General features: G+C 43.6%; 1 protein-coding gene across 2 annotated transcripts in view; it reads right to left on the bottom strand.

Moving 5' to 3' along the window:
- Nucleotides 1-24,690, bottom strand: part of RASA2 (RAS p21 protein activator 2) — a 104,606-nt gene extending 79,916 nt beyond the window's left edge. The window contains exons 1-3 of one of the 2 annotated variants that reach the window (XM_045031098.1): nt 24,522-24,690; nt 6,177-6,294; nt 782-885 (exon numbers count right to left, since the gene is read on the bottom strand). In XM_045031098.1, coding sequence (XP_044887033.1) covers nt 782-885; nt 6,177-6,294; nt 24,522-24,585 — 286 coding nt within the window. In that variant the 5' untranslated portion in view covers nt 24,586-24,690. Of the gene's footprint in view, nt 1-781; nt 886-6,176; nt 6,295-20,870; nt 20,946-24,521 lie in introns of those variants that run through there. The other variant, XM_045031099.1, reaches the window with a different exon arrangement.
- Nucleotides 24,691-25,772: the final 1,082 nt, after the last annotated feature.

The raw sequence follows: 25,772 nt of genomic DNA, 5'->3' as shown, positions 1-25,772 counted from the left end.
TAGGGATGAGGTTTTTTTTGCCCCAAATCCCTAAATGGCCCTCCCTTTAAGGATTGAACTCACCTGGGTTTAGCAGGCCAGTGCTCAAACCACTGAGCTATTCCCCTGCACCCCAAGTACTGGTCCTGCTTTGAGCTGGGGTTTGGACTGGATGACCTCCTGAAGTTCCTTCCAACCCTGATATTCTATGATTCTATGAGGAGTTTGGGGTGCAGGAGGGTGCTCTGGGCTGGGATAAGGGGTTTGGAAGGCAGGAGGGGGATCAGGGTGGGGGAGGAGGTTGGGGCAAGGGGGGAGGCTCAGGAGTGCAGTCTCTGGGCAGCACTTACCTCAAGTGGCTCTCAGAAGCAGTGGCATATCCCTTCTCCGGTTCCTACGCAGAGGCATGACCAGGCAGCTCTACACTGCCCTGTCTGCAGGCACTGCCCCTGAAGCTCCCATTGGCTGTGGTTCCGGGCCAATAGGAGCTGAGGGGCGGAGCTTGAGGTGGGGGCGCCGTGTAGAGCGGAGTCCCCTGGCTGACCCTATGTGTAGGAGCCGGAGGGTGGCCATGCTGCTGCTTTCAGGAGCCATGTGGAGCAGTCCCTGACCCTGCTCCCCCACCTAAGAGGGGCAAGCCCCAGACCCCGCTCCCCAGTGGGCACTTGGGAACCAGATTAAAATGGCTGGGGGACCGGATCTGGCCAGCAGGCCGTTGTTTGCCCACCCCTGTTTTAGACTATAGACATATTTTACACAATTTCAACAGTAAAGGTTATTTTCAGAATATACTAGTTCTTACCTATACGCAGGTCTCTTTGTAAAACGCTCTTATCATAAATATAGAAGGACAAACACTGGAATGTTCTTGGAATCTCAAAGTAAAACTCTTCACCAAAGAAAGGACTGGGGGAAGAAAAAAAAAAGTCGGAAAAGTAACTGTAAATAGCAAGATATTTTGTTGTAGAATGTATAGAAGATGACAGAATAAAAGTTCAAGAATCCCGTTTTCCAAAATGTTCGCGTTATGAAGAGAACTCTCTCTCTCCTTTCCAGTTCCCCGTCCCAGTTCAAACAACAACTGTGAGGCGCTCCAGAGTTTTTATGTTTTGTTTACTCATTTGTTTCTGTGGCCACAATATTCTAGTGATATATTATACTAGTAACTACTGAGACAGATGTTCAGGTCTAGGAGAACAAAGATTCAAGTGTTAAAACAAAGCCATTTGTAAATTTAAGTGATTAAAAGAAATTAAGTCAAGCACTGAAATTTCAGAGGAATTATTTAGGTTCTCTCTTTTCTGGAAAGATGCGAAATAAATATGTTGAAAGCCTGTATACCCTAAAAGACTTATTTCTTAAAAAAAAAAAATAGAACCCAGATTTCTTCAAACTTGTGTAGCGGATCCCTGTGGCAGAAAGTGATCCTTTTGTTGTCTGCTAGATCAGAATGTCACTGTTCTGTGAACCGATTTACTTTTCCAACTCTCAGAAACCACGAACCCCATGTACTGAGAAGCCCAAATTCACAGGTAAATATCCTAATATGTAGTTCTTAACTGATTTTTGAAGGTTCCAAAAAATCACCTTAAATCTAGTGTCAACTTCTTTCCAAAGATATTTAACCAGAGGACATTTCCACAAAATAATTTATATTCGTTTTTATTACTACAGTAGGACCTCAATTTGGACAAGTGCCTGTGAGACATATTATTTAATGATGTTTCAACCAAAGTAGTATTATCATGTAATCTGTTTTCTTCGAAAACTATCATTTAGGTTTAATCATCATTTGTAAAATAATCAGTAAAATATACTGAAGTACTGTTTGTAAAATTAACAATATGACTTTAATACACCATTTACTATCATCATTACTACAGCCTGCGGGCCACATCCGGCCCTGAGCTCTTGGCCCAGGAGGCTAGGCCCTGGCCTTTCCCCTGATGTTCCCCCTCCCACACAGCCTCAACTCACTGTGCCACCAGTGTAATGCTCTGGGCGGCGAACTCCTGGGTCAGCGCAGCTGCAGAGCCCAGCCTGAGCTGGTGTTCTGTGCTGTACCGTGCGTGACTAGTTTCAGACAGGTCCCGGAAGGGGGGCAGTTAGGGGTAGGGGATCCGGGGGAGGCCAGGGAGCAGCTGGATGGATGGGGCAGGGGTCCAGAGGGATCGTCAGGGGCAAGAAGGGGGGGGCGGAGGGTTGGATGCGGGAGGGGAGGGGGAGCTGGGCCACGCCTGCCTGTTTGGGGAGGGACAGCCTCCCCAAGCAGCCCTCCATACAAATTTCTGAAACCCAATGGGGCCTTCAGGCCAAACAAACACACAAAAACACACAAAACAAAGTTTGCCCGCCCCAATCTATGCTGAGAATTGGGAAGAGGAGTTAGGTCAATTAATAAATACTAGTACAACACAGAATGGCAAGTTTCCCTTTTTCTGATTTAATTTGGTATTCTAAATTAGCATAGCAATAGGGTGTGCATTAGTAGATTACTGGGGCAAGCTTCAAGAGTGTAAACTTTTTGCCTCAAGCTTTGCAGCATGCACCAATAGTCTAACAATGTACATCTCACTTTGGCTCATTTGCTGCTAGAACATAGCTTGTTTTATGGCATTTCATAGATTTGTACAGACTACAAATAGACACCAAAAACCAATGTTAGATGCCACTGAAACAGTAACCATCTTAACTCTTTAGTGAAGTTTTTCCATTTTATGAATAAAAGTTGTGTGTTGGAGAAATACTCAGAATTTAGGATTTTGGATACCCACTTTCTCAAGAAAAAAAATGAAAATTATATTAAATCTTATTGATGTATAACATTGTAAGTGCCAATTGCTATTAATCTAGTTAAGAGTCATTTGGTTTCAGTACCATTATGAATTTCATATTTTATACACACACACATATATATATATACATATATATATATACACATATACATACATACACACACACACACACACACACTTTTAAATGAATTTTATGGATACTGTGATGGAGTGTTCAGATGGGCCAATTTACCTATTGGGCTGTAAGCTGGGAAAATTAAGGCTGAGAGGAAATCTCTAATTAGAGGAAGCTCACCTGTGCAGGAACAGGCAGGGCTTCTATAAAGCCACTGAGTGATAAAGAGGGACTGCAGTGACTCCCTGGGAGAAGGTAGCCCCAAACACTCCTCCCAAGACAAGTAAGTAGCCTGCAGTTGCTCCCTGGGAGGGAGTAGTAAAAGTTGGCAAACCCAGAGACAGGAAGGGTGCCAGATGGTAAGGAAAGGGTTCAGGGAAAGGCAGTAAGGTCTAGAAGGTCCCTCAGCCCGAAGAGAGAGCAGGGCCAGGTTCCCCTGCCAGCTACCGAGGAAGTGGCACTATGAGGCAGTGAAGGGAAAGACTGCCTGGGATGAGAAGACATACTTTGGTTTCCCAGAAGGGGAAAATGCACACAGTGACCTGGCTGTAGGGCGAACATGCAGAGGCAGTAGTAACTCATGGACCAAGAGAGGGGCTGCAGACTGAGAGGCTGAGTACAACAGCAGGAAGGGGAGTTGACTGTGCGACACTAATCCCCAGAATGACCAGGAGGAGGTGTTATCCAGCAGTGAGTAGAGTGCTCCAGCACAACTGTTCTATGGAACTAATGGGTCTCATTAATGTAGTTATATTAAGAGGTTAAAAAGGAGAATCCTCTCTTTATTAAAGAGATACTTACAAGATTTGGATACCACCATATAAATATTCTTATAAAAAGTTAACACGGAAAAGCTGTTTTTAAGTGCACTGAATCTGTAAAGGTTTTGACATGACCAATAGATCTGAACTCTTACAGTTCTAATGGACTTATATGATAACAGTTTATAGCCATTCTTTTTATGTGTATATCTAAACAAATAGAAATGTGTACATTCACTATGTTTCAACATTGGTGACAAGATTTCAGAAGCTTATTTCCAGTGTATATAGCAACTAGGAGAATGTTACCTAGGCCTGGTCTACTCTATAAAATTAGGTCAACGTAAGCTGCCTTAGGTTGACCTAGTTGTGCATTTAAGTGTAGACACATGTCTCCCATCAATGTAAGCTCTCCATTATACTGACAAAGTAACCCCACCTCTGAGCGGTGTTGAGCCATGGTCAATATATTGAGGTTGAGGAAGCGCAAACGTAGGGTTGACAGAGGTAACAGTGCCTAACAGTCCTCCGGCAGTTGTCCCACAATGCCTCACACTGACTGCTCTGCTCACAATTGTGACCTTGATTGCCCAGGGGTCACACAGAGACCAGAAGGTGCTTCCTCCCTTTAAAGCTCTGCAAATTTTTGAAGTGCCTTTTCTTGACTATCCAGCTTGGCGAGCACACCTAGCAAATTATCCACTGCTGTGCACAACTGCCCAGCTGACCATAGCAGCTACACACTCCAGATGCACTGCAGGTTGGGGTAGACAGAAGATATTGGATCTCCTGGGCCTGTCAGAAGAGGCTATGCAACAACTACAGAACAAACAGATATCCACAGAAATGCAGAAATCTATGAGCAAACTGCACAAGAGATGCAGTAGAAGGGATGTGACAGGGATCATCATGGCACCACCATGTGAAAGCAAAGGAACTGTGGCAGCATTCCAGAAGGCCAGTAAAGCCAACAGCTGATCAAGTGCCAAGCTGCAGACCTGCCATTTTTACAAAGAACTACATGCCATATTGGCAGAAAGCCTGCATGTGGTTGTGAATAACTCCAAGAAGCCTGAGTCACAGGCCCCGGATGTGAACAGCAAAGATGAAGAGGCAGTGGGACATGTGACTGGGGGAAGGGAAAACCCAGCCATGCCGTGAACCAGGACCTACTTGAGACTCCGCTGCAGTTCAGTCAGTCCCAGCAGTCAAGCACACTGCTTGTCAGCCCAAGCCTGCATTACTATGTAAACCTACCAGTCAGTGCTTGTGTCTCGGGCCCAGAAGCAGTGCTCCACTGTTCACAGGTGCTCCATGAATGCCATCAACAATCATGAATTCGTCCTCACTTTGTCCCACAGCAATCTGACCTCCAGGAAATTGTCATGTTCCCCGTGGCTCTTCTTGCAGCTCTCCAAATACCGGACGATCGTGTGTTCTATGCTTGCAATACTCAGGACAAGAATGCAGAGCTGTGCAAGCTCCAAGCTTCTGTGAGAAATGGCAGCCAGTGACAAGTCCTTTGCAGGTTTGTGGGATTTTCAAAATACACGTGAAAATTATGGGATAGAGATGGTATTATGGGATGGAGAAAGCTGCATGATGGGAACTTGACCCCACAGTCCTAGTCACCCCTGCATGACTTGTTTCTGCCCCACCATGCATTGCCAAAAGCGGGTGCTGCATGGTGGCAAGTTGTACACTAGGATATCAACTCATAGTGCACTACACTGTGCATCAAAACAAACACACACTACTGGTGAGTATGCAGAGTGCTGATGAAAAAAGCCATGTATGCATGCACACAAGTGATATACTAACCACAGCAGCTTTATGTCAATGTAACTTTTGTCTAGCCACTAAAGAACTATACTATGTTAGCATAAGTTACACGTCCAAGAAACAAGATTTTCAAGAGTTATATCGATATCAAATAAGGAGATATCACAAAAAAACTAAAGACTGGGGGGGGAAATTCTGTACTCTAGAAACAGGTTCTGCAGGATTCAGACACTATTGTTAGAATTCTACTTTGAAGGCTGAATAATGAATACAGAAGGCAGAAATAGTAAATTGCAGAAGAGACTAATGAACAAGTGTAGCCTCTCTCTTGAAAAATATCCTGAAGAACAATGTTCAGTTGACCAAAAGAAGTTGGTTGTGCAAGGATTTTCAGAATATAGTAGGTATTTCTTTATTTTAAATACTACGTGTAGTGCTTTTGAACCAGTTGTTTTCATTATAGTTACTCTCAAGATTTACAAGTCAGACAGTTTTGTCCAAATCACAGCCCTCGACTCCCATTAAAAAACACAACACACACACACACACACACACAGTAGATGGGATACTATTGAGCAAACAAGAAAAATGAAAAACAGAGCTAGGCAAATATTTTGTATTATGGAGAGAAGAGAGAGGCACATAAGAACTATAGTTTAAAAAAAAAAACACTAGACAATGTATCCATCTTGTACAACGCTGAAGTTATTTCACAGAAACTTAAGTCTAAAAATGTAGATGTACCTTAAAGACTTTTCAACCACCTGTGTACGGAAAACTTCTTCTTGGTCCAAGTTTATGGTACAGAAACAGTCTCTCATTTTGTTGGGTCCAGAGTATGGCACTAAATTTTTGGCTTCACCTGTTAATAAGCAACGAAGTAATTTTAAACAGAGAAAAAAAAATAAGGTTACCAGCCACTAAAATCTTAGACTTACCATTTGTAACACACTACCCCAGAGCAGCATCCTAGACCCTCCATATTCACCACTGTCAATTTGGTTTTGTATGAAGTTTTTTTTTTTTTTTTTCAAGTCTTGATCTGTTGACCATTAATATCCTGGTGGATTGTATGTGAAGTTATGAAGTTTTGCTATGTGTGTTACACTGAATATGTTGTGAGGTTGGGAACACCCACAACCAGCCTTTCAGGTACAACAATCGAATAGCCAGACAGTGGTTAATGGCTCAGCTCATCAATACCCATCAAGGAAAGAATCCACTATTCCAGGAACTGTGTACAATGGAGACTTTGAGAGAGAACACTTAGACAAAGGAGACTGCTTGACCAAAGGGGAATTGACTGACCCCCATGTCACAGCAAAAAGGTCTTTCCAACAAGCTGGAAGAAACTATAAAGAGAGAGGGGAAGTGACATCATCACTGGGCCTCACTCCCTCCACAACACAACACCTGGAAACACATCTGAAGGAAAAAGACTGAACTGGGGGATGGTGTTTCCATGCTGGAAGGCAATCCCAGCCAGTGTATTGAGGATCTGTGACCTTTTTGTACCATCTGTCAGGATGAGAATTTATTCTTGTTTCTTAAATAAAAATCAGAGTTGGTTATGCCTGCTCCTTATAATCACTATCTTTCTGTAGTTAATAAATCTGTTTTATATTTAACCTAAAACAGCATGTTTTGGTTGAAGTGCTTGGAAAAATCTCAGCTCAGTTTACAAGAGCTAATGGCGTGTCCTCTCCACATCAAGGGAGGGACAGACTGGGTAATGAACTTGCACTGGCCAGGCTTCTGACCAGTGCAAGACAGTATAGTTCTGGGATGTAAAGTTGGGGAGCTAGGGAGATATTGGCTGCAAGCTTCTGTGTTGTTGGTTCAAGAGTGGCTGAGTGTAACTCAGTTGGGTGTGTCCCTGTCTATGGATGTCTGTGTAAGTGCAAGAGGTTTGAGGCCTGACACAGCATCAGAGTGAGAGGGATACCCCAGGTTGGTGGGACAGAGGCCTCTATGGTCCCATAGTCCAAGTTCCACCCCAGAAACCCTGTCACACCATTAGACAAGTATTTTTTATGCAATTCATATCCAGCTATTTACAAACTTATATAGCACTTGTCATCCAAAATGAGCACAAGATATTATACACATACATGAATTACTTCAACCACTACTGTAACAGTTACCTGTGGATGGCACAAGGCAACTGTTTAGCAGCACACAGTAAGGCAGTTTTATTTAAAAAAAACAAAAAACTTAATATACCATACACAATCAAAGCTTATGGGATATATGTATAGAAATCAATTAACCATTCTCTACTGTTGCAAAAATTGCCAAAAGATAATTAATCACAAGTAGACAGGACTTCTATGCTGTATTTTACCCAGAAGAAGAAAACTACCAGAAAAGCACTACTGACTCAGAAAAAAATACAACACTGATTCATTAACACACTGATTCAACAACACCACTTCCTGCAACATCTGCACTTTCCCTACAGAAGTCTCATCTTAGTTATGATTTGGCTGCAAGTCATAAGACAAATATACAATTTGACTGAAATCGTGACAGTATTTTTGTTTTTTTTTTAAACAAACAGTCTGGTTTAAGTTGGTTCATTATAGAAGATCTTAATCACTGAAGCGCCATTTGGTATGCAACCGTGAACAATTTACACTTAACAGCATCAATGTATTCTCAGTAAGAAACAATAGTTTATTTTCCTAGTATTGGTTTTTCTCTTCCCCCAACAGCGTTCTGAAAAAGGGCAACAGAAAAATAAGCAAGAGAGCAAGTAGCCTCGAAAAGACAATCAAGGACAGGATTTTTAGTAGTAGTAAGGGGTCAATGGGGTCAAAAGGTTGAAGAATTCAGTAGAGGCTCAAGGATTTGGCCAGGGGAAAAGGTCATTCAAGATTTCAATGAGAGCAATTTCAGTGAAGTGGGACTTTGATTTCTGCCAATTCTCCTTATGGCTAACTGACTTGGTTCCATCCTGGTCAATTTGTTGCTGGTTGTCTCGTCTCCCTCTTGGCACTGAAACTGAGACGTTTTCACCCCCCAACAGTTGTCCCTCCCCCCATCACAATAAAGCTCGGCACACCCACACATGCCCCCAAACCCTATAAACTAATCAGATTATTTTTCCTACAGACATGAAGGAAGATAGATATTGTAATTTCTACCTATTTTAAAAATCCTTGAGATACAGTCACTACTGTGATGAGGTCCATGCAAGTAAAAAGTGCCTACCTATACAGGGAGGGTTGAAAGATTTTGTAAGGGTTATTGCTTGTCTTAGCCCAGCTGCAAGTGGACAAAATGTCTGCACCCTGAAAGACTGCAACTGGCTGTCTTGCAGCGATCACTAACTAGGAACAGAAAGTGATCTATCCAAGTCAGGATTCAGATACAGCAATGATGGTACGTGCTTTCCGAGCAATGCATGTGTTCCGTAGCTGTCCCCAGGAATGTCAATGACATTTATAAAAAAAAAAAAAAAAAGCAGACATGCCCCTTAACCTAAACCACCATAAAGAGAATTGTTAAGGAGTTATAAGATTTAATAAAACCCGAAAAAGTAATACTGAACACAAGGTTACAGTCAACTGATGTGGAAAACACTAGAAAGCAGCATTAGGGACAGAATGTCACTTGATATACGGCATCAAAAACTAACTTTTTAGAACTGTTTGAGGGGAAGAAAGATTCTCCTATGAAATTGAAACTAGTAATCCCTACAGTGCCTTTATTGAGATGGGATATAAATTTTATGTAGTTTCCAATAAACATACATGCATGAGTAGACCAGTTAGGATGATCTGCATAATTTGCTCTAAGTACCAATAAATACTTTATATAAAAACCAGTCTCAATATGCCACATTTTACTGAAAAATTAATATAGATCTATAATTTTTTAAATATGTATATTATAGTATTATTGGCACTTTTAGCTTTTCTTTTTTTAAAGTACACGGACATTTTGAAATTGCATAGAGTTTTAGAACATTAGATGTAGCTATGCCAGAGGCAGACAAATGGGCACAGGGCAAACAAAGGCACAATACATGTGATTCATCACATAGCTAGTGCAACCACTCCATTTATGGCAGTGACGTCTATCTATGCCTGTGAGGTATGTGTACATGTATGTATATACTCATGAAGGAATAACAATCAAGATATGTTGGAAAATCTATTTTAAATAATTTTTAATGGTTTTTAAGATGTATGATTTTCTTCTCTCTGCAGTTCTGTATAGCTACTCATAGTAATGAAAGCACCCTGGTTTTACAGTAGGCCAGGGTGCAGGGGGAGGAGGGGCGGTAGGGAGTGTGGGGTTTTTTTTTTTTTTAAGTTAATGTTTCTAATCTGGGTACACAATGCAGTACACAGGTTTTATACTCATTGGGATGACTTGCACAACTCCACTCAAAAGTTTACATGGTTACCTATTTTATTGCTCAAAATATGTAAGGAGAGAAAGTATATTATGAAGATCTGCACCAGCATTTTTTAAGGATCAAAGAATCAGCTTTCGGGGATGGAGGGGATCAGAAGACATGAGATGTGCAAAATAACATCGGTAGTAGGCCTTTAAGACCATTTGATAAGGTTTCTACAGGGAGGGGATGCAATTGTTTTTCTGAAGGAAAGCTTTCAAAAGCTTGGGACATGCTGAGCTGAAGTGTTTCCATGTTGAAATGTAATTGTAAAAAATGTCACATCCAAATTTACAGCCAAATTGCTAAATTTATCATTCAAATTTGTGAAAGATACAATGATCCAACTAGTAAAAAATAAAATGCATAGTATAGTAACATTTTATTTATTTTGGCTGTTTCGATTTGTCAATTTCAGTCAGGTTGGTCTGGTGCCTGAAATTAACTATTGAGGACAAATAATGTGTGTAACATACTGCTTTTCTGGTAAATTTAGATTAATGTTTTTAGTGATATATTTCACACTAATATCAAAATAAAATTGTGTCCATACCTGCCTTTCATTGCTTTTCAAAATAAGGTGCAATTTTATAATTCTCAGGAATAGAAACTTGCTTCATTGCCACCAAGGTGGGTGGATTTAAATCACCAATTTTAATAGAAATTTAAAACAGCAAGCAGTAACCTCAATTTAAATCTTATTTTGGATTTGTACTTTAGTTATTTTCTTAAAGAAAGGTTAATTATTATTGGTTGGAAACCATTAAAATGTGTTGACTTGCAGCTAACCACATATACGTACACTTAAATAATTACAAACTTAAGACCAAATATACCTATGGGGTTTTTTACATTTTTTTATTATGCTGGAAAATGGCAAAATCACATTTATCTAGTGGATCTTTATTTTTTATTCCAGGGGTGTGTCAAATTACATTTGGATGGAAACTGGACTTCAATTAAAATGCACAAAAACAGCATTTTAAAATTATTAAATAAAATTACCTGAAAATATGCTAGATACAGAAGAAAGTTTATCAAGACATGTTTTATATTTAAAATTAATGAATTTTTTTAACTAAATGACAGAATATTTTGGTTTATTGAATAATTTCTAGTCACCATGTCCTTCAACATTTTAAAACTAGCAGATCTCATCCTCTCACACCTAATTCTTATTCATAGACTGCAAGAGGAAAACAAGTTTTCCTACTTTTTCCAATTCCCAATAAGTTTCTCAACTTTGAATGAACTAGTTGAACAAACTGAAATGAAGAAAATTCTGCACCTGCAGAGGTTACTGCTGCCAAAATCTCATTTAGCATTTTAAACACTCCGACTCCAGCTATTTGCAGCAGCTCAGTGGCTGTTTTCCTTAAAACTTCAGAAACAGACATGTAGCGCTTGAAATTTTTTTATTTAAAGTATTTTAATAGATTTAGTACATTTAGACCTTAAAATATATTTGAAATTATGACAGCCTAACTTTAATTGTCAGAGGGGTAGCTGTGTTATTCTGGATCTGTAAAAGCAGCAAAGAGTTCTGTGGCACCTTATAGACTAACAAACATATTGAAGCATGAGCTTTCGTGAGTGAATACCCACTTCATCGGATGCATGCATGTATTCACCCACAAAAGCTCATGCTCCAATACGTTTGTTAGTCTATAAGGTGCCACAGAACTCTTTGCCGCTTTTACCTTTAATTGGTTTATTTTTTAAAAAAAAATTTACTTGACTGAAAAACATTTTCCTAAAAATAAATGTTTCTCTCTCATTTTTATTCACCCTGATAACCACTCAAATTTTCAGTTCAGGGAAAATACAGAATATAATAAAAAAATTAAGTCTAATTATGTATGCTATAATGGGCTTGCATTTTGGATAAAAGCAATATTAGGTTTTGCTCCTACACAGTACCTGAAGCTGTCCCACTTCATAATGTACTTTTATATAAAAACTGATTAAATAAAATTAAGGGAAAGCTTGGAACACTGATCAAGCAATAATTTTTACATTTAAATATAATTCAAATTCCCCATACTAGTGTCACGTTACTACTAACTCTTGCATTAGCACTGTGACAAAGTATCAGAAACAACAGTCGTTACTAGCATCCCATTATCTATAAATTTCCAGGATTATCGCACTGTCACTCTGAAGCCAAAAACGTCTGTACAGTTAGTGAGACAAGATGGGTGAGGTAATATCTTTTCTGGACCAACTTCTTTGTGTAAGCTCAAAAGTTTCTCTTACCAAGAGTTGTTCTGAAGTTGCTCTAGTAAAATATATTACTTTGCCCACCTTGTCTCTCCAATAGCCTGAGACCAACACAGCTACAACACCACTGTATATGCAGTCGGCGTGAAGCAATGGAAACAGCTACAAAGCTGTTGGCTGAGAGCTTTTTTTTGTTCAGACTATCACCAGGCTGAATCATCACTAGGTTTCATGGTCTGATTCCATCCAATTATTAATTTTTCAAATTGACTTTATGATTACACTCGGAGTATACAGCTACAGCAAGGTATGCATTTATGCCATGCCAAGAGTCCTAGACCATAGAAGTAACACAACCCATCAACACTCTTACTCCCCAGCTAATTTGCATGCAACAATTTCACTGGTTGCCAGAGGGAGACTCCACAGATGGTGGATTATATGGCCCAACTGCCATAGTTCTTCAAAACCACCACAACCAGCACACAAAATAACCCCAAACACACAGAGCCCCTCACAACAGCACACACCCTTCATTTGCCACCCAGACACCAACACAAATCTTATGGGATTCTCTCTGTTACTCTGAAACCTGCAACGTCTAAGGAGTCAGCATGAAGTGATAGAAACAGCTACAATCATGTTTACGTGATCTTTTTGTTTAGAGCAAAACCAGGTTCAGCCATCACTGGCCCCTACAGGAATCAGGTGGAATGTTAGAGTCCAAAGGTTCTGCGGCAATTGAAATATGACAGCCGTTCTGAGAAGAGAGGAACAGCAGCTATGTGGGTTAACGAAGAAGTGGCTGTGCCTCCAGTCAGATGGCAACTCTGTGCACAAACAACAACATTGCTCCCTACAACATAGCACATGAAAACAAGAGTCCCAAAATACTAGCTCTCTATATTATTTCCTGTTCACTAATACGCACTGCTTTGCACAGCGTTAGCATATTTAACATTACTGTGGTTTGTGAATGTCTTTGTGAATGCGTTTCCTGCTATGGTGTTCGGTGCAATAGTACACAGGCACAGTGGTGCGAAGGTACAATAAGTACTGGCGTTATCTGATTCCAAGCCACACAAATTGGGAAAAGTGAAAAGAAGTTCCCATACATACTGCTATACAGTGGCACTGTTACCAGTACGACTCTAAGCTTTGACCAGAGAAAACACCAAGAAAGCAAGCTACCCTCACCAGCCACATAGGGTATGTTTACACTGCAATTAAACACCTGCAGCTAGCCCATGTCAGCTGACTTGGGCTGGGGGTCTATAAACCTGCAGGTCACGAATATCTACACCACAGTTTTACAGGTCTACAGCTCAAGCCCGAGCCATGGACCAGCTGCAGGCATTTAATTGCAGTGCAGACATACCCAGAGGCTGCTTAAAAGGAGAATACAAAGGGAAAATAAATCAGATACAGGATACAGATGGTGGATTCTATAGCCAAACTGCAACATCCATGAGACAGTACATGCTTTCATCTACTAGTTCCTTAACCTGTTAAATGTAGGTATTGCAGCAAAACAACTAACAAGTCTGAACTCGGCACTTAATGAGCCATCTTAGCCAAGCAGAATGATGGACTCCTTTTATCAAGTGACATGCATTTGCAATGGATCAAGCAGAGGAAGATAAGGAATGACGACTAATGAGTAAGACAGACTAGAATTATAAAATTACAAATCAGTTTCACTCAGCAGAAAGTATTGTGGGTAGCGTTCATACATGCAATGCACTATGCTTCCTCTAAACATGGCAGCTTGAATTAAAGATATTTAAATGAATTAATATTTAAACATAACACCTTTCATTCCAAAGAACTGAACTAGCCATACAGGAACAAACTACATCCACTACTGAAATGTAGTCTCATCTGAGGTAATGCAGTGACCCAGGCCTCAGCCAGGCTATGGCTACTGTGAAGAGAGGCAGACGTGAGCCAACACAATGGAGATAACCTTAAAATGTATATTATTGTCCCTGCTAAATTTCTGGTTCCCCCTCCCCTTTAATAATATAAACAGCATAGTAGTAATAATACTCGCTTAAGAAAATAAACCGTAAATCACCACCACAATAAAAAGGGAATCAACTCCTCCTGTCCAGGGCTGCAAAATCCAGCTTCACCCCAGCTGTCCCACCTTCACCTCTCTCCAGCTTAGATGCTCCTTTGCTTGGACACTGCAATGACAGCACTTCTTTCTAGCAGGTCCACCTGCAAATGACAGTTCTAACCCGGGGCACCCAAACTGTATTCCCTCTGTTAGCATCCCAGTGGTCAACTTCACCAGTCATATGCTCTGTGCCCCAATTATAATCAGATTAATTTTTTCACACATCTGTCTGCAGATATGTGGTTTTCATTTTATGACTGCCATAAAGTATCTTACCACTCACCACACAAAGGGCCAGTTTCCTCTAGGACACAACTGACTTCCTCTACCAACTCTGCAATATTAACAGCCTCCCTCAGAACACTGTCCTCACCACCATGGATGTTACTTCCCTATACACCAACATCCCTCGTAATGATGGCCTAGCTTCCTGCCTCAGATATTTACAAGACACTGTACAACCCTCAGATAGCCACCCTAAACACACTGCCAAACTCATCCATTTCATCCTCACCCACAACAATCTGACATTCAACAAACACACACTTTTTCCAAACCATGGGAACTAGGACAGCTACCCAATACACCAACCTCTTCATAGGCCACCTTGAAGAATTTCTGGACAAAATGCACTACAAAACCAATTATATACTTGAGACACACAGATGGTATTTTAATCCTCCTCTGGACAGACTGCCTAAACTCAATCATAGATTCCACCACAACTTCAACAAGCACCATCAATCCATTAAACTCTCTCTGGAATTCTCCCATCCTCACATCAACTTCCTGGACACCAAAATCAGCTTCAACAATCGAACCCCACAGACAACCATATACAAGAAACTCATGGCTCACTGCACCTACCTTTACAGATCCAATAACCACCCCAATTACCAGCCAGATACTCAGGGTATGTCTTCACCAGCAAAATTAAAGTGCTGCAGCGGCAGAGCTTTAACATGGCTGTGTAGTCACAGCACGGCACTGGGAGAGAGCTCTCCCAGCACTGTAAAAAAAAAAAAAAATCCATCCCCATGAATGGAATAGCTCCCAGCGCTGGTGCACTGTCTATGCGGCCACTTTACAGCACTGAAACTTGCAGCACTCAGAGAGGGTGTTTTTTCACAGTCCTGAGCAAGACAGTTGCAGCGCTGTAAAATGTCAGTGTAGACAAGGCCTCAGATACCACAGAATATGCTCTCAGGAGAAGTCCAAGATATACACCTTAACACACTTAAAACTGCATTGACCAAACAAGGACACTCCACTACAACAGTAGATCATGTCACAGAACAGGCCACCCAAATACCCCAAAAGAACTTGCTTCAATTCAGAAATAAAACCTTGAACACACCCCTAGATGTCGCCTACCACCTCACACTAGAACCCATACTGGGCATCAAACAACTACAACCCATAGTCGATGGGGACCTATTCCTGAAGCCCCTCTTCCAGCTTTAAATAAAGAGAACCTAACCTTTCCAAGTTCATCATCAAAAGCAAGCTTCCCACAGACCACAACACACCAACTCAAAGGGGCACCAGACTCTGCCTGAACAAATATAAAACCTGCAAACATATTTCCACTGCTACAATGATCAAGCCCCCCGCCTCCCTTTCCAAAATCCATGAGACCTACACATACCTATCACAACATGTGGTATACCTCATCCAGTGCACTAAATCCAGAAATAATTATGTGAAGGAAACCAAACCATCACTACACTCTTAGATAAGCTCAAACAGGAAAATGATAAAAAAGACAGAAACACCTTATCACCTGTGGGCGAACACTTTTCACAAAGCAATCACTCTATATCTGACCTACCAGTTTTCCTCAAAGGAATCCTGCACAACACTTTCAAAAGTTGAGCCCAAGAGCTTATATTCATTACCCTGCTAAACACCAAAAACCATGGACAGAACAGGGACACTGGATTTATAGGTTATTACTAAGGCTACAACTTAATCACAGGTATTTTTAGTAAGTCATTGACAGGTTACGGGCAAGAAACAAAATCATGGTCCATGACTTATGCCATAAATACCCAATTGAATCTTAGGGGGGAGGCGCTGTGAGTAGGATGGCGTGGGGGAGGGGCAGAACCACAGCAGCAGCTGCAGGGTAAGCCTGGGGGTTGCTCCAGCCGCTGCCAGGGGGAGGAGGCCTGGGGGAGCCAGCTGCAGCTCCGGCCTGAGCCCAGAAGTCTACACAGCAACAAAACAGCCCTGCATCCCAACCTCCATGAAGCTGAGTTGGCTGACCCAGGCCAGCCACACGTGTCTTGCTGCTGTGTAGTTACATCCTCTATCACCAACAGAAGTTGGCCCAAAAGAAGATATTACCTCACCCATCTTGCCTTTCTAATAAAGTGTACAATGTTTCTTTGACAACCGGGACTCAAACCCAGCTCCCTGACTGTCAACATTTCTGTTGCATACCATAAAGGCTTGCAAAATAGATTCAGAAGGCCTGGGCTATACTCCGAGCAGACAAATCCTTCACAGGAACCGCCACAACAAATTTCAGTCATGATAAGCACATACACAACTCCATTCCTGTCATATTCCAGTTTTAAATGATCTAATGCTATCAATTCCAATAGACCATTGTTATCAATAGGATGAAAGCAAGCTCTATCAAAACTGCCAACTTGATTTTTCAGGTTGCAAGTTTCACCATTCTGACACCACTGGATGATGTCTTCCTTCATCCTAATCCAAAAGAAACTCTTAATGGTCTATTGCAGGGGTGGGCAAACTTTTTGGGCCGAGGACCACATCTGGGTGGGGAAAATTGTATACAGGGCTAGGGCAGGGGGTTGGGGTGCGGGAGGAAGTACAGGGTGTGGGAGGGGGTGCAGTGTGCAGGAAGGGGCTATGGGAAAAGGATTGGGGCAGAGGAGGGGTGCAGGGTGTATGAGGGGGCTCAAGGAAGGGGGTTGGGGTGCACAGGGATGCAGCAGGGAGCTCAGAGCAGGGGGTTGGGCTGCAGGAGGGGTGCGGGGTGCAGACAGAGGACTTAGGGCAGTGTGTTGGGGGGCAGGGTGCAGGAGGGGTTTGGGCTCTGGGATGGCAGCAGCTCACACCGGGGCCAGGGCAGGCTCCCTGCATGCCTGCCCTGTCCCCAGCCCTGCGCCGCTCCAGGAAGCGCCGTGGCCCCTGGAGGTGGGGGGACGGAGGGCTCCGCATGCTCTGCCCTTGCTGCACCTCCAGGTACCTCCCCCGAAGCTCCCACTGGCTGCGGTTCCCCATTCCCAGCCAGTGAGAGCTATGGGGGCTGGTGCCTGGAGCCAAGGGCAATGCTCAGAGCCCTCTGCCCCCCCACCCCCACCCAGGGGCCACATGGAAATGGTGCCAGAGTGCCGTGGGGCTCGCAGCGCCACGGGGGGCTATCCCACGGGCCGGATTCAAAGCCCTGAGGGGCCAGATCTGGCCCACAGGCTGTAGTTTGACCACCTCATGTCTATCACCTCATGGAATCGGTAGCATTTGGTATCTAACGTGCATAGGTTGGGAAGATATCTTGGGGTCCAAGGAACAGGTTGGGGAGGTAAAACACCTGCAGACAAGAGATCCAGGATGGTGGGATACATCTATACACATGGACAAAGGACACAGACTTGGGAATGGCTTCAGCACCTGCAGAGCAGATGGAAAGATCAGTACAATTGATTAAGAAACATGAAAAAGCTCTCACATCATCATCATCTGGATTTTTGGTGTGCCATCCATATACAGCATACCATACCCATTGGGATAAATCCTCCACCCAGGGAACGATTCCAACCAATTGCTCCAAGACATCTTCCTAATCTATGTGCTTCAGATGCCCAACCACCTGATTTCCCTATAGTGTCATAGGTCTGACTCCATAATTCAGACTCTTAACTGGTACCAATTATTTTTTTCACTGTGAAAAGACTTTTCCACTATGGCATCTCCTTCTTTACCCAAACAAGGCTTCTGTAAAGCAATACAATCTGACCCTGTAGACCAGCTTTTGTTTTACAAATTAGAATGGCTTCTGTATTTGGGTGCTGCTTGATGGGATGCAGATATTCTATTCTCACTTTCCCCATAATGACTGGCAAAATTTTGATAGCTTGGTATAGGTCTACTTATATTCTTCAAGACTTTGTTTTGATGAGGGAAGCTGCTAACCCTGATGCTTTAATACTTGCAACACTCCTCATAACAATGTTGCAGTCAATTCATACCAGTGATTACACTGGTAAACAATCGCTGTTGACATTGCTACCAAAAAAAAAACCACACAAACACTTGATCTGGTATTTACTAGTTCCAGTTTGAATTTCAGCTTCTATATAGCCAACACATGGGATAGCTAAACCATTTCCTGCTACCAATTTCACCCTGTTCCTGCTAGTCAACAACCATTTGTGAATCCAATGTTTCCTAAAACATTAGCTGTGTAAGGTGGTAACTTGAGACCCAGCATCCAGCAAGGCCCATATTTCTATCCCATTATTCTTAACCAACACAGTCGGACAGCTCCCCATAGCAGTAGCCTGCCCTTTGTGTCATTCAGGCCTATTCTCTGTCTCCGAGAACTGACCCCGCCACCACCGAGACACTGTGTTTCAAGAAATGGCATTAGAATTTTGAGACATGCACCTCTTTTCTATGTCTCACCTCACTGCATAGGGTTGCCATCATGATCAAACTTATCTGTTGTCCTATACCAATCTGACTCCTCACGTCCTGCATCTGTATTGTCTAGGTCAGGGGTCAGCAACCTTTCAGAAGTGGTGTGCCGAGTCTTCATTTATTCACTTTAATTTAAAGTTTTGCATGCCAGTAATACACTAACATTTTTTAGAAGGTCTCGCTCTGTAAGTCCATATTATATAACTAAACTATTGTTGTATGTAAAGTAAACAAGGTTCTCAAAATGTTTAAGAAGCTTAAATTAAAATTAAATTAAAATGCTCATCTTACACTACCAGCCTGCTCAGCCCACTGCCAGCCTGGGGTTCTGTTCACCTAGGCTGGAAGCGGGCTGAGCAGGGCCTGCATCTGGGATGCCGGCTGGCAAGGGGCTGGCAGACAGGACCCCAGACCGGGGGGGGGGGGGGGGGGGGTCAGATGTCAGGGCAGAGGGCTGGGGGGTGCAGGGCAGAAGGCTGGGTGTGGGGGGGTTCAGGGGTGAGGGCAGAGAACTGGGGGGTGTGGGAGGTGCAGGGCAGAAGGCTGGGTGTGTGGGGGGGTTCAGGCCAGAGGGCTGGGGTGCTTGGCTCGTGGGGGTGCTCCTAGCCTCCTGCCCTGAGTGGCTCATGGAAGGGGGCTGGAAGAGATATGCCCTGTTCCACCCCCTTCCCCAAGGCCCCCGTCCCTACCTCTTCTCTGCCTCCTCTACAGAGCAGCGAGCACACTGCCACTCCTAATCAGCAGAGGGAAGGAGAGGAGGAGGGGCAGGAAAGCACCACGCTGGGGGAAGAAGCAGGGGAGACGGGGAAACTTGCCTGCCATAGGACCAAGCTTCCGCCTCCTGCCCCTGCAGGGGAGAGTGGTGGGGGCTGAGTGGGGCTGGGACTGCGGAAAGCAGCAGCGTGCCACTCAAAATCGGCTTGCGTGCCGTGTTTGGCACGCGTGCCGTAGGTTGCCAACCTCTGGTCTAGGTGCTAGGAACTCCTATTTCAAATCCAGACTCATATGCTGAATTTCTCTCCTTACATGAAGGAGTGCTTTCTTCAAATCCTCTATATCCCTTTTAAAAATTCTCTCTGAAAAAGCATCTTCAATTCCAGAATTACCATCCTCTGATTTCTGGCTAACCTGCATCACACAGTATCCACCATCTCCAGGCCACAAGTCAATGACACATTTGTATCTATGCTGTGGACACACTTCATCTGTCCTGTGTGGGTTCTCTACATCCTACAAAATTTATAGCATCCTTAAAGTCTAGAAAGAAATTTCTTGATTCTGTCTTAGTTATAGTTCCCTCCATCAAGTATCATTATATAGTCCTCAACAAATTTGCTCTTCAGCATTTTATCAGCATCTTGGACTTCATGTAGTTCTAACTTTTCTATTGCTTGCAAAGCCTCTTGTAATTCCAGCATGTATTCACTTACACTTTCTGCTGGACTCTGGATTATGCAGAATAACCTCTTCTTCAGCTCTGACAAGGTATGAATGTCAAACATACAGCCTAGCCTTCCAAATACCTGTTCTACAGTCCCTTTTACATTTTCCAGCCATGTCTGCACTTCCCTTTTAGCTGCATCCTCTAATTGCCCCAGCAAAATCTTTATTTTCTGTCTTTCTGGCAATCTGAACATCAGCTGAAGCAGACTTAAATTCCCCAATAGTCTTCTCTAGAAAAATCTAGGCAATCAGGGTGCGCCAAAGAAATGTGGCCTGGTTAGGGATGTCTGTATGAGTTGCTCTCCTGTCAACCTTTCCCATGCATTACCGTGACTCCTGTTGTTCTAAGATGGTTATCTCCTGCTTTGAACTCTTCCTATCCTGTTCATGATGCCAACTGCAGTGACCCAGGCCTCAGCTAGGCTATGCCAACTGTGAAGAGAGGCAGATGCAAGCCAACAAAATAAATAACCTTACATTTCAAACTTTATAAAGGAAAAACCCAGAAATGTGGAAGGAACAATAACATAATGTATTCAAATGAGTAATAATATGATAAACATCCAGTACTCACTTAGGAAAACAAACTGTAAGTTACCATCACAATAAAAAGTTTTTCCAACAACAAACTATCATCCCAACTCTTCCTCTCCCTGGTTGCAAAGTCCAGCTTCATCCCAGTTACCCTGCCTTCACCTCTTTCTAGCTTACAATGCTCCTTCCACGCTGCAATGTTCACACCTCTTTCCATCAGGTTCACCTGCAAACAACAGCTCTTCTCACAAAGGGCTACACCTGTTGACCCATAATCCCAAACTGTATTCCCTGTATTGTGTGAATCCTGCAGAAGTCATAATACTGAGTTTATCTGCCATGTAAATGACTGCCATTAAATTCAGTTACATCACCACTGTGGGGTGAATTAAGAACATATGATCTGAGAGGAAACAAACTCTTTTCAACACCAATTTGAAGGAATTTAACTTATTACTTTCTAATCATCGAATACATGTGAGAGATAATTGGATTTAGAGTGTTAAGGAAGAAATATCCACAAGTCTTCCATGGCATAAAGCCCTTCTAACTATGGTGTTATTAGTTGCAAGTAAAATCTGGGGGGTAATCATCAGCAATAATATATTGGTTACAATAAAATAGAAGCCACTCTTCTGCTTTCCATTCCACAAAGACTCAAAAGTGATCCTGTGAGGTTCAAGAGAATTAAACACTTAACTGCTTTTCCATTTTGCATCCTTGCCAGGACTAGTGTACCAAAGTATCACAAGAAAAGCTGTTTTTGCTTTACTTCTGAATCAATTTATGTACACCTGAAATCTCAAGAAAAATACTAAAACCTAACCAAACCTTAAGATTTTGCCTCTTGAGCATGCAAAACTAGGCAACAGCCTTTCAGTAATACTATCTCCTCCCTTTTCTCCCCCACCCCAATCACACAGGACACTTGTCCTATCCTCATGACCTGGTCTTCCATTGACAAAAGTCAAATTCAGACATTAATATCAAGTTTGGGAATGCACTTGGGTTCTTTTAAAAAGTATGTTCTTTACTCAATTTAATAGGAAATTCAATCATTATTATATCTTTTTTTTTTAAATTACATCTTTTCTGACTTTAATATTTGACAATAAATGATCTCTCAAATATTTACTGAAATAAATCAGTTAAACTGCCAAGATATCACAGTTTATGCATTACAACTAATTTTCAGAATGAAATACAGAAATCAAAAGCTAAGAGAAGGGTCTACCCCATTTGGTGCCTACAAACCAGGGAGATGCATATTTCATATCATAGAATCTTAGGACTGGAAGGGACCTCAAGAGGTCATCTAATCCAGTTCCCTGCACTCATGGCAGGACTAAATATTATCTAAACCATCCCTGACAGGTGTTTGTCTAACCTGCTTTTAAAATCACCAGTGATAGAGATTCCACAACCTCCCTAGGCAATTTATTCCAGTGCTTAACCACTCTGACAGTTAGGAAGTTTTTCCTAATGTCCAACCTAAATCTCCCTTGTTGCAATTTAAGCCCATTGCTTCCTGTCCTATCCTCAGAGGTTAAGAAGAACAATTTTTCCTCCTGCCTCCTTGTAACAACCTTTTATGTACTTGAAAACTTATGTCCCCTCTCAGTCTTCTTTTTTCCAGACTAAACAAACCCAATTTTTTCAATCTTCCCTCATAGGCCATGTTTTCTAGACCTTTAATCATTTTTGTTGCTCTTCTCTGGATTCCACAATTTGTCCACATCTTTCCTGAAAGGTGTGTCCAGTTCTGGGCACGAATACTCCAGTTGAGGCCTAATCAGTGTGAAGTAGAGCAGAAGAATTACTTCTTGTGAATATATAAAACTCCTAAACAGATAAAATAAATCAAGAATCCTCTGTGTAATAACAGTTCTAGCCCTCTACATGCATCTTTTAAATATATACAAATACGTTTTGTACAGAGAAGTTAATTTTAATACAGTATAACATTTTCCCTGGGAAAAAATATTAAATAATTTTGCAGGATTGGATGTTATTGTAGAATTCTTCTCTAAATTTTTGTTGTTTGTATTTTACCATTTGCGTTAACACTGATAAATCCAAACATATTTATAATAGATCCTTAATTCTACTCCATGCCAAATTTAATTATACTGCATTTCATTCTCATGAATTACTGTATGAAAAAGATTGATTAAATGCGTGAGAAAGGAAATAAATGGGTTACATTTGAGTTGTATGAATGCATTTTGATAACCTCTCAGGAAGCCACCACACATCCTGTTTCTCTTAGCTGCTTTGAAGTCCTTGTCAGTCGCATCACTCATTGTCTATCTCCCTCTTCATCCCCCCTCCCTCCCCAATGTTTTAGGATATTCATCATTTGGTTTTCCAGGTTACTGAATTTATGCATTTTTAGCTATGACAGCCCTTCCTCATCCACCAACAAAAATATCTGACTATCTTTTTCTCTCTTTCCCCCCCTCCCACACCACATTAACACAAGTTACTGTTTCCAGAGTAGCCTTGTACCAACTTCCTGCTACATCAATAATTTCGCAAGGTTTGCTTGACAAATAGACTCTTATGCCTAGGGTTTTGTGGAGCGGAGCTTTTGTTTGTTGGCATTAAAAAAAAAATGCTTCACTGAAACGTGCACTCATTGTAGCATCTCAACTCCAACTGCTCAACAGCACCCTCAACTACATGTCAATTTCCTCTGCATGTGTCATTTCTGCTCCCAATAACTAATTCTCTGCCCTCAAACAGAAATCCATTCCTCCCAAGAACAACATTCACAGTGCCAATTGACTCTGCATGTGTCAGTCATGCTCCTCATCACCAAGTCCCTCTGTCTGAACTGCATACAGGCCCCTACCTCAATAACTCACTCACTCTCTCCTACTGCCAGCTTCCTCTGCACATAGCCACCCAGCTCACAGCCTCAGTAACAGTTTTGCCAGAGATGCATCCAGACAGCAGCCCCTCTGAACACTTAATCCACCACCTCCAGACAGAAATGCTGATCTCCTACTCATGCTTGCCCTATCCTCCAACACACCCAGAGCCCTCCACCTATACCCAGAGTGAACCCTAGTACCACCCCAGTCATACCCACCCTGCCTCCACATTCCCAAGCCCTCCACTCATACCCGACACAACCCCATGTCCTCTACCTATACCCCAGTGCCACCCCTACCCATACCCCCACAAACCCAAGAACCCATAGCTCCCACATACACCCCAACCGCAGAGCTGCCCATGCTCACCCTTCACACCCCAGAAGCCTCCACACCTCATCCAGACACCTGTGTCACCCCATGCCCACACCCACACAGCTGCCCGTATCCATGTGTGTCCACCCCACACAGCTGGCTTGTACCTAGTTAGCGCCTCCATTAGGGTACCAGTTGCTGTAGCCTTCACACCCCTTGCCCTCCCGAGCAGAGCAAAAGCCGCCCACCCCGAGCCGCCTCCTCTCCCCCTCCGCAGCCCCCGCCGCCCCACAGGCCGGGGCAGGAGCCGGCCCCCGGAGGCAGGAAGAGGGCGCGGGCGGAAGGGAAGCCGGGAAGAAAGGCCGGCTCTCGCACGGGGAGGACCGAGGGAGGAAGGTCCAGGGCAACAGCGGTGACTCAGTGCGGCAGCCCAGGGCAGAAAGGCCCCCGTAGTGCCCGTGCCCGGCCGGCCCCTCCCCAGACCCCGCTCCCTCACTCACAGATCTTCCCCCGCAGGTTCTGTAGCACTCGGACCCCTTCGCCGTCACCATCCTCGGCCGCCATAGTGCCGCCGCCGCCGGCTGCGCTGCGCGCTAACGAGGAGGAGAGGAGGCAGCTGCCCCTTCCCTCTACGGCCCTGTCTCTTGTGCGTGCGGCAGTGAGCGCAGGCCCCGGCAGGCGGCACCTCACCGCGCCGCCCCGCCCACTCCGCTTCTCCCATTGGACAGCGGAGCGGCAGGCGCATACGCATTTCCTCCTGCCGCGCGGGCGATTCAGCGCTGCTGCAGCCGCTGCCCGTCTAATGCCGGGGTGGGGCAGTTCCTGTCTCTGCGCCACGCTGGGCCTCCCCGGGCAGTGACGCCCGCGGCCCGTGACTGCCCCGCCCTTAGGAGAGCTGGGCGGGGCCTCTAGCCAGGCCCACAGCCGGCGCGCGGGGCCGCCCGGCGGCCGGTTAGAGCGCAGTGCCCGGGGCTGAGGGTGGGCGCTGGGCGGGCTTGTACCGAGCAGGCGAGTGGGAGGCCCGCGGGCGGGACGGGGGGGGGGCTTCTAGTGGAACCCGTGGGGGAAGTTGATGGTTTTCACTCCGAAATAAAAGTCTGTAGTGGGTTGGGCTGGGCTGGGCTTTGCCTTCAGTTGCCCCTGGGGTTGCACGTTGAATGGGCGCCCTGTAAACAAATTGGATAAAATTAATCCCATTATTTCCTTGGCTTGTCGCACCCTCCCCCACCACCTGTTGTGTCCAGCAGTTGTTGCTAATAGATTTAGATTGTAATCGCTTCAGGGCAGGGACTATGTGGGTACAGTGCCAACTAAGCGCAATGGGGCTGGGGCCTCTGGGCCCTACTGCAGTACAAAGAATAATAGGTGCAAAGAGCTTCTTCAGCCCCAGAGCACCAACCACTTTGCAAAGACAGAATTTGTGGTTTTATTTAACCACCAATCTCACAGTGAAAAAAATACCTAAGAAATCTGGCATTAACCCCTGCAAATACTCAAGGCTGTGTTTTGCCTGACGTTAGTCAGGACTTTCTTGGGGCTTGCTGGCTGCTTTTTGAAGGACAGTGCTTCTTTTTTACTATCTGCTGCAGCAGCCTATGGCTATATCTACTTGCAGGTGGCCAGGGTGAGCTGACTTGGGTGCATGGGGCTTGGGCTGTGGAGCTAAACATTGCTATGTAGACTTTCAGACTTGTGCTGGAGCCCAGGTGCTGGGACCTTCCCCTCTCATGGGGTCCCAGAGCTCAAACCAG

The sequence above is a fragment of the Mauremys mutica genome, chromosome 9 (assembly GCF_020497125.1).
Source record: "Mauremys mutica isolate MM-2020 ecotype Southern chromosome 9, ASM2049712v1, whole genome shotgun sequence".
Taxonomy (NCBI): Eukaryota; Metazoa; Chordata; order Testudines; family Geoemydidae; genus Mauremys; species Mauremys mutica.
This window is presented reverse-complemented; position numbering and strand designations above follow the sequence as displayed.